Below are 13,124 nucleotides of genomic sequence, written 5' to 3' on the forward strand. Positions count from 1 at the left end.
AACCTGACAGTAATTTAAAATGACTGTGTGTGTGTGTTGGAGGTGGAGGACTTTATGTTGAAGTAAACCTGGGCCCAGCTTCTTTCCCACTCTCCCTCACCCCCAACCTATAACATAGCTGCAGAAAAGAAAGAATAAGGACCCTCACGCCCCAGTTTCAATTCTCACATTTCAACCACATTCCCTGAAACATTAGAAGAATCAACCAAATACTGGCCGAAGTCTACCTTTCATAGGTGAGCCCTGAGGTGTGGCTGGGACGTGCACGCCCATTCCGGGGCCACGGCGATACGGGAAGTTTTCAGGGCTGTATTTCTCACAAAGAACTTGCATGAAACTTCTCCCACTGGGCTGATCCATGGTCCCTTCCTGAAATTCTATAGTACAAGAGGGGGAAAGACAAATGAAAAATCAAGTCTGTCTCTTACACTAGCAAGTGGTTGAAGCAATTGTCCTACTTGAAGAAGGCTATTTGTAAACACAAACAAGTGTCTGTTTCTACAATTAAGGACTGGCGACCAGTAATTCCTAAGCTGCGCTTGCTGAGAAATAAATCAACAGCTCCTGTGAGCAAAAGGTTCCTTAGTACAGGAGGAGAGTTGGTCTTATGATAGCAAGCATGAATTGTCCCCTTCGTTAAGCAGGATCTGCACTGTTTTGAATTTGAATGGGAGACTACATGAAAGCACTGTTAGATATTCCCCTTAGGGGATGGGGCCACTCTGGGAAGAGCATCTAGGTTCCAAGTTCCCTCCCTGGAATCTTCTAGATAGGGCTGAGAGAGACTCCTGCCTGTAACCTTGGAGAAGCTGCTGCCAGTCTGTATAGACCAGGGATTCTCAACGCTGGGTCCCCAGATGTTTTTGGACTTCAGCTCCAATAATCCCCAGCCCCTGTGGCCTTTGGTTGGGGATTATGGGAGTTGAAGTCCAATAACATCTGGGGACCCAACGTTGAGAATCCCTGGTATAGACAATACTGAGCCAGATGGACCAAGGGTCAGGCTAAGTATATGGCAGTTTCCTATGTAAATGTGTTCTCCACAGTGAGCATACTGACTGTCTCTGGAAAATGTATTGAGATTTTGACTTTGGAACCGGGCAGGAGATTCTCCTTATGCTTGCACTGTGTTTAAGAGGTACCATTTCAGCACCAACTGTCCATGTTGTGCTGTGCACTGGAAATACCCTAAGTGCCTCAGAAGTCCCCAGAAGGTCACAAACAAACCACAGCCCTCCTCCAATGCTTGAAGCTGGGCAGGAGGCCATGGGAGTGTCCCCAAAGATGTGCTGCAGAGGTGTCCCAAAGCTCAGTGCAATGTGAGACAAAACTCTGCCTCTCCAGCTGGGGACAGGCAGGGTCCCAACAGTCATATGATCTGGATGGCTAGTAGATTTTGCAAGCATTGATGGGAGAATTCTAATCTGTCTTCACTTCTGATGAGGGGCAAGTTAAGGCTTTTGGAAAAATTTCACCATCTTGTCTTCCAGGTCAATCAGATTTATATAACCTTCTATAAGAAGCAACACATTCATTAACAGCTTCATTATTGTAAACAGTCATCTTTTTCTGAAGTTTTAAATATAGTACTGGAGTTCATCTTTTTGTCTGTTCCCCAGTTGTCCTACAGAAGACCAGGTAAACTTTGCAGGCCTTTCTGTAGACTCAACAAACCGATCCACGCAGGAGTCTGCTTGCTGCTTCTCTGCATGATTCACTGCTCTACCCTCTTTCCAATAAGCTTATTTGTGGGGCAGGCAAATTCTGCTACACCTGTTTTGGGTGTGATTACAGAATTCAATCACTCCCCATGCAGAGAGCAAGCGAGCATGCATGCATTACCTGCCCACAGAAAAGACACACCCAGAACAGTTACTCACACAGACAGTAAGCAGGGGACCAGCAGCAGCTCAGTGATAGCACTTTGCAGAAGTTCCTAGATTCAGTCCTTAGCAGCATCTCCAGTAGGGCTGGGAACTCCCCAGTCTGAAACCCCTGAGCTAGATGAACCAAGCATCTGACCCAGTAGAAGGCAGCTCTGTATGTCTTTTTGGTGATGGGACCATGGCTTACTGTTAATATAAACCTTTACACCTGCTCTGTAGGCAGAAGGCCCCAGATTCAGTCCCTGGTTAGGCTTGTGCCCAAAACGTTTCAGAGGCCATTATGAAAGCTTCCGAAACGTTTTGGCTCCGGGGGCCATTTCAGTGCTTTGGCACCGGCAGGGGTAGTCCTTTAAGGGCGGGGGAGGGTGAACTCACCCCTCCCGCCGCATATCCCCCGCCGGTGCTCCGTTACTTTTAAGCCCCTCGGGGCAGCAGTGTTCCTCCCTGCCGCCCCGTTTTTGTCATTCGGCCGGAAGAAGCAAGCACGTGTGTGCCCGTTGCGGGTGCACACGTGCTTGCTTTTTCTGGCCATTTCCTGCCGATGACGAAAACAGGGCAGCAGGGAAGAACACTGCTGCCCCGAGAGGCTTAAAAGTAACAGAGCACCAGCGGGGGATATGCAGCAGGAGGGGTGAGCGCACCCTCCCCCGCCCTTAAAGGTCTACCCTCGCCGGTGCCGAAGAAACCATGCACATCCCTATCCCTGATATCTTCAAGCAGATGTGGGAAAGACCCCTGTCTGAGCCCTGAGAGTGTTGTTGCCAGTCAGTGTAGACCACACTGAGTTAGATGAACCTAGAGTCTGACCCAGTATAAGGCAGCTTAATACATTCAAAGATAGGGAGTGGTTTTCTCCAAGGGTTTCATTTACACACACTAGATATAAACCTCTACAGGTGTAAGAGTGGAGTGTACCTCCAGTTTTAATTTGGGTCTAGAGAGCCAAGGAGAGCATGCTTCATTGGTCAAAAGCTTGGAAAACACTTGGCTAAGTGGACATGAATGCAGCAGACTGCACAGAAACTGACAATGACAAATTTGAGATTAACATGGGATCAAAGCTCAGGAGATGTATCTGTAGGGCTGTCGCTCAATTACAGAAATCTCAGTTAATTAACCAGATGAGTTTTACACAATTATACCTGCATATGACTAGAAGAATCATTTTGAAGTGGTGGGGGGGCACAATTGGGTGGTGCATTTTACAAGTCGTAATGAAACCTTTTAAGAGTTGCAGTCCTATATGTTATTTTTCTTTATGTTAATATATGACAAACATCTAATTCTTGTGAAGAGTGTCAGGCTGGATACTGTAATCTCTCTCTCTCTCTCTCTCTCTCTCTCTCTCTGTGTTATCATTTGGACCATGCCAATGAGAAGGGGTCACTTACCGGTCTCGGCATCAGCTCTTCCCTAGGTTAACAGGTATGAATCCCAAAAGAATCCACTCAGCCCTTCATCTTTTCAGAGGAGAAACATTACAATCCCATTTACGGTAATTCACTGCAGGGGGATGAAGAGATTGGGGGGAAATACAAGAGACTGTAAGTAGCAAGATCAGCTTCAAAGACAACTCTAAAATGTACATGAACTATAAGAATATGCCTCTGAATGATGGGCTCACATGTTTTGCCACCACTCTGTAATTGAAACCTTCCATTTTTGCTGCACAACTTCAGACCTCCAGTTGTTGTTGGTCTACAGTCCCTGCCATCCCCAGCCACAGTGGCCAATAGTCAGGGAAGATGGGAGTCGCTGTGTGGCCCTGCTTTTGAACAATCCATAGTTCTGTGCTACATTTGAATCCAGGGAACTGTGGTTTATTCCAGCTATAGTTAGTTAGGAACATAGAAAGCTGCCTTATATCGAGTCAGACCATTGGTCTACCTAGGTCAGTATTGTCTATACAGACTGGCAGTGGCCTCTCCAAGGTTGCAGGCAGGAATCTCTCTCAGCCCTGTCTTGAAGATGCCGCCAGGGAGGGAACTTGGAACCTAGATGCTCTTCCCAGAGCAGCCCCATCACCTAAGGGGGAATATCTTACAGTACCCACACATGTAGTCTCCCATCAAATGCAAACCAGGGTGGACCCTGCTTAGCAAAGGAAACAAGTCATGCTTGCTACCACAAGACCAGCTCTCCTTAACAAAACAGGATATGAAATCAGTCAGACTCTGATCTATTTTTATGAGCTATAGTTTGAACAAACTGCAGTTTCATAACTTTGTCCAGAACACAGAGCTGTGGTTTGTTCTGAAGTGTGAGCTTTAAATCTCTTCCTCTTGAATGCAAGAAGCAGGACATACTGAGCCCATGGCTTACAGAGCTTCATTCTCAAAGCACGAAACTACAGTTTAGCATTACCATATGAACCAAAACATTAATATCTTATTTAACATATTTCTATACTGCCCAAAACACAAGTCTCTGGGCTGTTTACAACAAACCGATAATCTTGGGTTCCTCCTGGTATGGACTGCCTTGCAGATCTGACCAAAGTTCATCTAGATCAGCATTTGGCTTCCAACAATGACCAATACGATGCCTCTGGAAGTTCACATTAAGACAATGCCAATACCCTGCTATTAGAATCTCCCCTTCCCCAAGTACTCTGGGACAGCAGATTATTATTACATTTATATCCCGCTCTTCCTCCAAGGAGCCCAGAGCGGTGTACTACATACTTAAGTTTCATGGCTGAATGGGGATTTGAACTCAGGTCTCCCCGGTCCTAGTCCAGCCATCTGGGGTCTTCTCTCTTTTGTGCTGGGGCACTGAGAAAGTAAGAAACAACAAGAGTCCCTTCCACTGCTTGGTGGGGACCCCCGCTATTTACATTCCTGAGAAAAGCAGTGGAAACAAGACCTCCAGGGAGGGGATCACTCTGGCACCAGCTGCCCTGCTCACTAGGGGGCTGGATATTTGTGGGTGCCTGCCTGTGTAGGTAGGCCCCATTCTACACACTGAGGAACACAGGAAGCTGCCTTATACCAAGCCAGACCATAGGTTCATCTGTCTGCACTGACTGACAGTGGCTCTCCAAGGTTGCAGGCAGGGGGGTCTTTGCCAGATGCCAAGGAGTGAACCTGAGACTTTCTGCATATAAACATGCAGGTGCTCTTCCACCACTCATCCCCTAATGGGAATATTTTGCAGCATTCACATGTAGTCTCCCATCTAAATGCAATCCACGTTGGACTCTGCTTAGCATAGGGTACAATTCATGCTTGCTACCACAAGATTGGCTGTCCTCCCTTGTTCTGTAAAATCAAATCAAAATCTTTATTGTCATGGTCATTCGACCAGCAAATCCCTTGTTCTGTGGCATCAACAATTTGGGATTTGGTTGTAAATGCTCGCTTTTAAACAATTTTTTGTTTAATTGAGCCATTTCAACTCTTTATGATCAAATAAGTTAGCATTAAATGTTACATTCTACGTGCACAGACTGCACTTTGGTACACTTTAGGGAAAACAGGAAAGGATGTAGAAATAAAAATCAAAAAAAGTTGTGTGAAATCATTAGACATGAAAGGATTCTCTAGGTCAAACACAAACTGCTGCTGCTGAGACTTACAAAGGCATTATGTATTGATCATCAGGCTTACTGAATCACTTTATCTCAAAAACTCAAATGACAATAAATCTATACTGGGGGAGGGAAGAGTGGCAACAGAATTCCGTGCTGTTGTGAGGATGGATGAGATAAGGAACTGTGTCACCTGTGTAAGTCAAAAACCTGATCAAGGATACCAGTCCAATAATGATGTCTGGCAGGCACCAAGATTCCATAACATAGTGTAGTATAGAAACATCAACAGGAAGTTAAAATCTTAAGATGGAGAATAGTACCAATTGCTTGGAGATTGTTCACTTCCTGAGTTAATTAACCTGCTCAACACTATTAAGCAAATGAAGCGAGGATAACCATTTGAGCAGTGGATACATGATAAAGAAGACTGCATTATCTTTATTTTTATCTGGGGAGATGTAAATGTGAAATGCATGAGAGCAGCAAATAGCGAATTGCATTTATCCATCCAATTCCTGATGATAAGAGCAAGCAAGCTTCACAGAGCATTTCTATAAGGCTCTCACCATGGGGGTGGGGGGGGGAGAAGAGTATAACTGCCACTTTCACAAAATAGTAGTTCTCCTCTAATCTGGGTGCAACGGATTCCCAATTCTTTAGATTACTGTCTTAGTAAATGCAGCTAAAGTTAAAGCAGGCAGGTTGTCAATGTTTAAATTTAACCGTCAAGCACCTTAGCAAACTAGACAGGCTCTGTGATGAAAAGGTAATGACAGCCACGTGATTACTATAAAGTCCAAGTGTTAATATTGAAAACCTGGAACCCCATGGTCTCCCCCTGCCCTTAATTTTGTTTGGTATGCATTATAGTTTTAGAAGTTACACTTTAAAAATATGTTACCACACCTAGAATTCACTGGTATCAGATCAGCTCAGCCAAGGACCCACAGTATATGCCCCACCAGATGCTATTACTCATTAACACAAAGAGTTTGGGCCTAAGTACAGTCAAGTTGGGTCAATGCTAGAAGCACAAAGTCTTCCTCGATTGCCACGACAACATTCTGGGGGGAAGGTATGCATGTGTACGTTCACTGATCTCTTCCCAACAGCAAGCGATGCTCTTTGTAGTCACACATAAGATGACCACATAAACAAAGATTGTGACTACCTTCAACCACTGCGTAAGAGAGGCAGATCTGGCAGCTGCTGGTTTTCCTCACCTCCTTCAATGCTGTGGTATAATAACTTGCTCTGATACACGTGTTTTGTAGAAGGAAGCTACTTAAAGGTCCACGAGTGCTGACACTTGTGGCATCCTACTGCCCACACAGACTGACTGTCCCCACTCTATGAATAGAAAACCTGCCCTGCTGGATTGGAGCAGCATTTGGTTCCAGCAGCAGCTATTTGGATGCCTCCAGGAGGCTCATCAGCAGGGCATGAAGGCCATAACTCCATCTCCACATCTCTCCCAGCATCAGGCCTTCAGAGTTAGGCGGTCTCTGAATATGGAAGCCCCAGTCCTAACTACGACGGCCAATAAGAGCACAGGAATTGCTTTGGTAGAGCCAATCAAAGGTCCATCTAATCTAGCATCCTGGTCATAACTGAAGCTACCCAGAGGCCTCCAAGGAGCTCACCACTAGGAGACTAGTGGAGCAGGGGAGACTAGGAATTCCAATCTCTCACTGGCTTCACTTTATGACCCTGGTCCGTAGGGCTTGCCATGCCATATCAAAGCAGAGGTCCCAGCATCCCAAGAGAAAACAGGGGAGCTCATCAGCAGGTCACAAAGGCAACCCCCTGTCTCTGGTCTCAAGAGCCAGCCTTCCTCTGAAAGCAGAGATCCCACTCTCAGCTATCACAGCATGCAAGAAGCTCAAGAGAACCAACAGGGCGAAGGTCCATCAAGGCCAGCCTCCCCAGAGACCAGCCAGAGCTCCAAGGAGCTCATAAGGGAAGAAGGGAAGAACCCTGCCTTTACCCTTTGCTCCCCCATCCCCAGCAGCACCTAGTATTTCCAAGGAAGACTGTCTCTGAACATGGAGGCTCCATGCAACCCTCTGGCCCTGACACGCTGCACCCCCTTCAATTTAACCCCTGAGTTTCCACCTCCGAAAAGGGTGGCAGGTCTAAGGGAAGCCTCGACTGAGGACGGGGGGGGGGGGCGGCTGGGCTAGTCTGCTCAGCCTTCCCCCCCATCACTGCCCTGCGCGCGGATCTCCTCCTTCTCAACTCCCCCCCCCTTCTCACCGGCCCCCGCCGCTTTGCGCTCCCCGTCCGGCCACCGCCGCGTCCTGCATTGACCCGGAAACAGCTTGCTGGGGAGGGCAGAGAGAGCGAGAGAGAGAGAAAAAGAAATCAAACATCACGTGACTTCCCCAGCCAGGCCGGTCACGTGAGAGCCGAGGCGGAAGAGGCGAGCGGTTACCATGGAGACGGCTTCGCCCAAGGCCTGCTCACAGCGGCTCCACCGCGACGGCGGCGGCAGCAGCAGCGTCAGCTTACGTTTCCCAGCAGGCACTGCGGGCCAAACGGCCCTTTTTGGCCCGCGCGTCTTCCCGCTTCTCCGTCGCCCCCTCCCTTCGCTTACGCGCAGAGCTCCTCAGGGAGGGGCGTCGGGGTATAATAATGTGACTCTGCCACGCAGTGGCCCCGCCCCTCTCCCTCCCGCCCCACCAATCAGCGCCACATAATGCCTGACCTTGTGATGCTGCCTTTGCCTCGGGCGGGTGCCAGGGCAGGACAAGCCCCCACTCCCGCCGTGCCCCATGATGGAATGTTCTGGAACGTCGTGTCCGGGCAGCCGTTGAACCTGAGGCCAAAAGACAGGCCTCAGGGCTGGCTCCTTGTTCAGCCTTGGATACAGAGACTTCCCTTCCAAACAATACATGCAGTCAATAAAGATAAATCGTTGTTGTTGTTGCTGCATTTATATCCCTCCTGCTTGCCTTCCAAGGAGCTCACAGTAAAAGCAATGATACCAGGCATCATCAGCAGCAGCAATTAACAACAATTAATTAATTATAATTAATTAATTAATAACACCTTATTTGTTAACTGCCCCCGAACAAATTGTTCTCTGGGAGGCTCACCACAGATGCATACAATAAAAACACACAACACATTAAATCATAACAGGCAAAACAGGTGTAAATAAAATACAATACAAAGCAGCATTAAAAACTCATTTTAAAATTAGTTAAAAATCAGATAAAATCTGAAAAGATGAATTTAAAAACCTGAATTTAAAAGGCCTGGGTGAACAAAAAGGTCTTTACCTGCTGTCTAAAAGTACGAGGCAATGAAGCCAGGCGAACCTCACTGGGGAGGCTATTCCATAAATGGGGTGCAACCACCGAAAAGGCTCCTCTCCTTGGGAGTGAATTTAGTAATAATTCATTAAATAATGATAAAAAGCAACATTAAAACAGCTATTAAAAGACACCACAAAACCAGAGCAAGCGTTGCCTTGCACAACTATAGGAAGCTGCCATATACTGAGTTAGAGCATTGGTCTATCAAGCTCAGTATTGTCTTCACAGACTGGCAGCAGCGGCTTCTCCAAGGCTGCAGGCAGGAATCTCTCTCAGCCCTATCTTGGAGATGCTGCCAGGGAAGGAACTTGGAACCTTCTGCTCTTCCCAGCTCCATCCCCTGAGGGGAATATCTTACAGTGCTCACACATCAAGTCCGCCATTCATATGCACCCAGGGCGGACCCTGCTTAGCTAAGGGGACAAGTCATGCTTGCTACTACAAGACCAGCTCTCCTCCCTTAATATATCATAGTTATTCAGCATATTCAATGGCTTTTTCTGACAGAATATCCCAGAACACTCAAGTGGTTTTTGTCTTGCTTCCCTGACTAGGAAATACCTGCCCAGACATGTTTTATATACTTATTTTACTGATTCTACTCTGCTTGGAGGGGTTCTTGGGCCAAAATGCAACACACCAGCCTGGGAGTAAGACTCTTTCAGTTCAATAAGGCTTCTGTCTGTGACGACACGTGTAGGCTTGTGTTAAGTTTTATTTATAGACTGCATTTTCACAGTAGACTGGTTTACAAACAATAACATCAAACATCAAACAATAATAAATATAAAAATGCAACATTGCATTTAGAAAAAACGATGTTCAGCTAACAATTCATTACAAAACAACACACTGAATTTCATGTTTCATTTTCATTTGAAACATAAAACAAAAATAATAAAATAAAACGTGTCTTGTTGCCTGCTTTGCAATGCTGTCTCCGCATCAGGCACAGTCTAGGGTCCCCGAGTGAAAAAGAGCCAGAAGGGAATATTCTCAAATATTCTGTCTGTGCATCAGATGCACATAATAGCAAATAGCAAATTACACGTACTGGTGTCATAGTTATATCCTGCTGTGCAGTAAAGATGGATTATAATGTATTTATCAGTTGTTCAAATCTAGTTTTAACGTAGGTCACTATTAGCATGATCAAGTGAACCACACCAAGGTAGTTTTTAGCCCAAGATGAATAGGAGATTCTCGCCTTGGCATGGGTTCACACAATCATGCAAATGTTGGTAACCCACATTAAACCTAGATTCAAACGACTGTGTGATCTATACATCATAGGAACATAGGAAGCTGCCATATACTTAGTATATGGGTCCATCTCGCTCAGTATTGTCTACCCAGAGTGGCAGTGGCTTCTCCAAGGTTGCAGGCAGGAATCTCTTTCAACCCTGCCTTGGAGATGCCAGGGAAGGAACTTGGAGCTTAGACGCTCTTCTCAGAGCGACTCCATCCCCTAAGGGGAATATCTTACAGTCCTCACACTTCTAGTCTCCCTTTCATGTGCAACCAGGGCAGACCCTGCTTAGCTAAGGGGACAAGTCATGCTTGCTACCACAAGAATGTATAAAATGTAGCCATACAAAACTAAGAGACGGATCGTCTCTAGTTCTGTTTTGTCAGTCATCCATCCTCTTAATCACCTTCTGTGTCTCGATTCTATTCTCCCGCAGAACCAAAGACTTGTGGAATCCTGCGCGGTTTGTTTTTCACGCCCTTTATGTATGCGCTCTCACACATAGCGATTACATTTTATTGTGTTATTTCACGCTCCAAATATTAAGACGATGAGGGGCAACTTCACAGGGTCAGGCTTCCTTCTATGGAGAAACAACCGATGTGTTTAGTTCCAGGCAGAGCAGGTGGAAAGCAGGCGGAAAGCAGGCAGACACATGTAATCCTAAAGTTGCATCAGTCCCGCAAGCAGCAGCAGCAGGGCGCTCTGACAGCTCACCGTGGATTACTCTTGCCAGCTGGGCAGCTCCCTGCGTTCAAAACTGGTTCCCTTTCTCTGTATAGTCAAAACAATACCCTTTCTTGATGCACGCACACGCTCCCCCCAACACAAACCAACGTTTGCATTTTCTTTTTTTCATTGATAACTTTAGCCGTTTTCCTTCTAAATTAGAAAGAAAAATACATCAAAAGCAAGCGTACAGGAATAACACAGGCCTATACACAAGTCAATCCAAATTCTCCTAAGATAAAAAGGTGGAGGCAATGCCAATTTCAAAGAGCCACCAGCCTCTGTTATAATAAGGCTTCTATCTCCATGTTTTTTCTTCCCCACAAGTCTCCTGTGCCTTTTAGAAACTGCTTGAGAGGAGGAAATGCTTAAGCATATGGATATTTTCCTGGCATAAGGAGGCAGAATGGTGCGGGGGAACACCTGTTGATTTTTTGCTGGAATTGGGACCAGAGGGAAAGCAGCGGATTTCCTGCAGCTGCTGGGGGATAAATAAAATTTCATATTTATATCCTGCTCTTCCTCTGAGGAGCCCAGAGTGATGTACATCAAGGATTCTCAGCGTTAGGTTCCCAGATGTTATTGGACTTCAACTCCCATAATCCCCAACCAAAGACCACTGGGGCTGGGGATTATGGGAGGTGAAGTCCAGTAACATCTGGGGACCCAATATTGAGAATCCCTGATGTACCTGGTGTGTGTTTGTCCTCACAACAACCCTGTGAGGCAGATTAGTCTGGGAAGTAGGTGACTGGCCCAAAGTCACCCAGTGAATTATGTGAGTGAAAGGGGATAGTCCTAGTCCAAACTTTATGTATAATTACTTGGTAAAAAAAGCTTGTTAATAGAAGATTCTTAATTTACATTTGTAAGCTGTTTATGGTAGCCACCTAACGGCGCAGCGGGGAAATGGCTTGACTACCAAGCTAGAGGTTGCCAGTTCGAATCCCCACTGCTATGTTTCCCAGACTATGGGAAATGCCTATATCGGGCAGCAGTGAAGGCTTTCACTTGGCTCAGTGACGGTGGCTGTTGCTCCTCATGAAAGTTATGGCATGGTATCCAGCGATGCAACAAGAGCATCACTCACTCCCTAAAGCGATCAAGGCCATGTAAGAATGGTGATTTGGACACCACCTCCCCTACTTGTCATAGCTGAGCTGTAGGGAATTGTCAAGTAGGAACTAGAGAGAGACTCCCTAGGGAGTCAAGCCAAGAGCCAGGAGAAGGTGCGATGGCCCAAGCGAAGCCCCAGACTGAACAGGATGTTTTCCTCACCCTTCCTGTTGAGGAGAGCCAATGGCTCACCTGGACGGGCAGAGCCTCTCCGGGACCTGGGGACCCTCCACTGCCCAAAGAGATGCTCCAACTTGTAGCCCTGCTGACTCTCCACGCTTCCTGCCTCCAGTCCTGGCGTCTCCATCTCCTGACATCGCTTCCACAAGCAAACACCGCTAAAACTGTTAGGCCACTTGCTTGGAGGCAAGGTAAGAAATGGACTGGATTTTTCCTGAATGCAAAGGAAATGTGTTCTTGTTTTGCGCTATTGCCTTGTTAATATTGTGGTGTTTTTGGTTAACCCATTCCTTAATCCAGGCCAGCGTTTGAATGGGGCTCTAGTTACTTGGATTGTAGTCCAGGTGTAGAGGTGGGGCTAACAAACAGCCAGCAGCAAGAGCGCGGAGAAGGCAGTCTGCACTTGCCTCTCTGTGCATAGTATCTATTTCATTAAACTATTAATATTCCTGCTTCCACTCCACTGCTTTGTCCTTTCATCCCACAACTCTTTCCCTTGGATTCTACACTGGTATTATCTAGGACCAGCTGCCCACTTTAAATGAGCATTGACCTAACAAGCTCCCATTAAAAAACACTTAATCTGCATGCCTCTGACTCCCTTGCTGTCTTTTCTGTATTCTTTAGAAATCATTTGTCTGTTTGTATTTCTCTGGTATCTGTTTTAGAGAGATTAAGAAACCCCTGTTGCACTCAAAATTGGTACTTCCTTGCAGGCAATGTTTCCACACTTGCACTGTTCACCTGTGCCATTCACAATTGCCAAGGCACAAAGACTAAGTGGAATTCATCTTTGCTTGTCATGTCCTGTTAGCTGACATTTCAATAGAAAATTTTCCTGTAATTCTTGTTTCCGACAGTTAAAGATTTGGTTGGAGGGTTGGCACTATGTGTACAGAAACCTTGTCCGGTATACTCGAAGAGCCACTGTATTCTAGAGAATAAAATTTGGTCATGGAACAGGAATGGTCAGCTTCATGTGTGCAAAACAGGAATAGTTATCACTTGGCCGTTGTTTGTTTTGTTTATTTATACATAAGTGCCTAAACTTTTCCAGATTTATTTTATTTATTTAACATATTTATACACCACCCAAAACGCAAGTCTCTGGG

At 46.1% G+C, this 13,124-nt stretch overlaps 1 protein-coding gene across 7 annotated transcripts in view; it reads right to left on the reverse strand.

Moving 5' to 3' along the window:
* The window catches only part of TBCEL (tubulin folding cofactor E like), a 29,291-nt gene extending 21,095 nt beyond the window's left edge, over positions 1 to 8,196 (reverse strand). The window contains exons 1-4 of one of the 7 annotated variants that reach the window (XM_053269139.1): positions 7,853 to 7,897; positions 7,675 to 7,742; positions 3,278 to 3,389; positions 228 to 377 (exon numbers count right to left, since the gene is read on the reverse strand). In XM_053269139.1, the coding sequence (XP_053125114.1) occupies positions 228 to 360 (133 nt within the window). In that variant the 5' untranslated portion in view covers positions 361 to 377; positions 3,278 to 3,389; positions 7,675 to 7,742; positions 7,853 to 7,897. Of the gene's footprint in view, positions 1 to 227; positions 378 to 3,277; positions 3,390 to 6,589; positions 7,621 to 7,674; positions 7,825 to 7,852; positions 7,997 to 8,125 lie in introns of those variants that run through there. The other 6 variants (XM_053269142.1, XM_053269140.1, XM_053269144.1 and 3 more) reach the window with 6 other exon arrangements.
* Between the last annotated feature and the right edge of the window lie 4,928 nt (positions 8,197 to 13,124).

This window comes from Hemicordylus capensis, chromosome 8 (assembly GCF_027244095.1).
Source record: "Hemicordylus capensis ecotype Gifberg chromosome 8, rHemCap1.1.pri, whole genome shotgun sequence".
NCBI lineage: Eukaryota > Metazoa > Chordata > Lepidosauria > Squamata > Cordylidae > Hemicordylus > Hemicordylus capensis.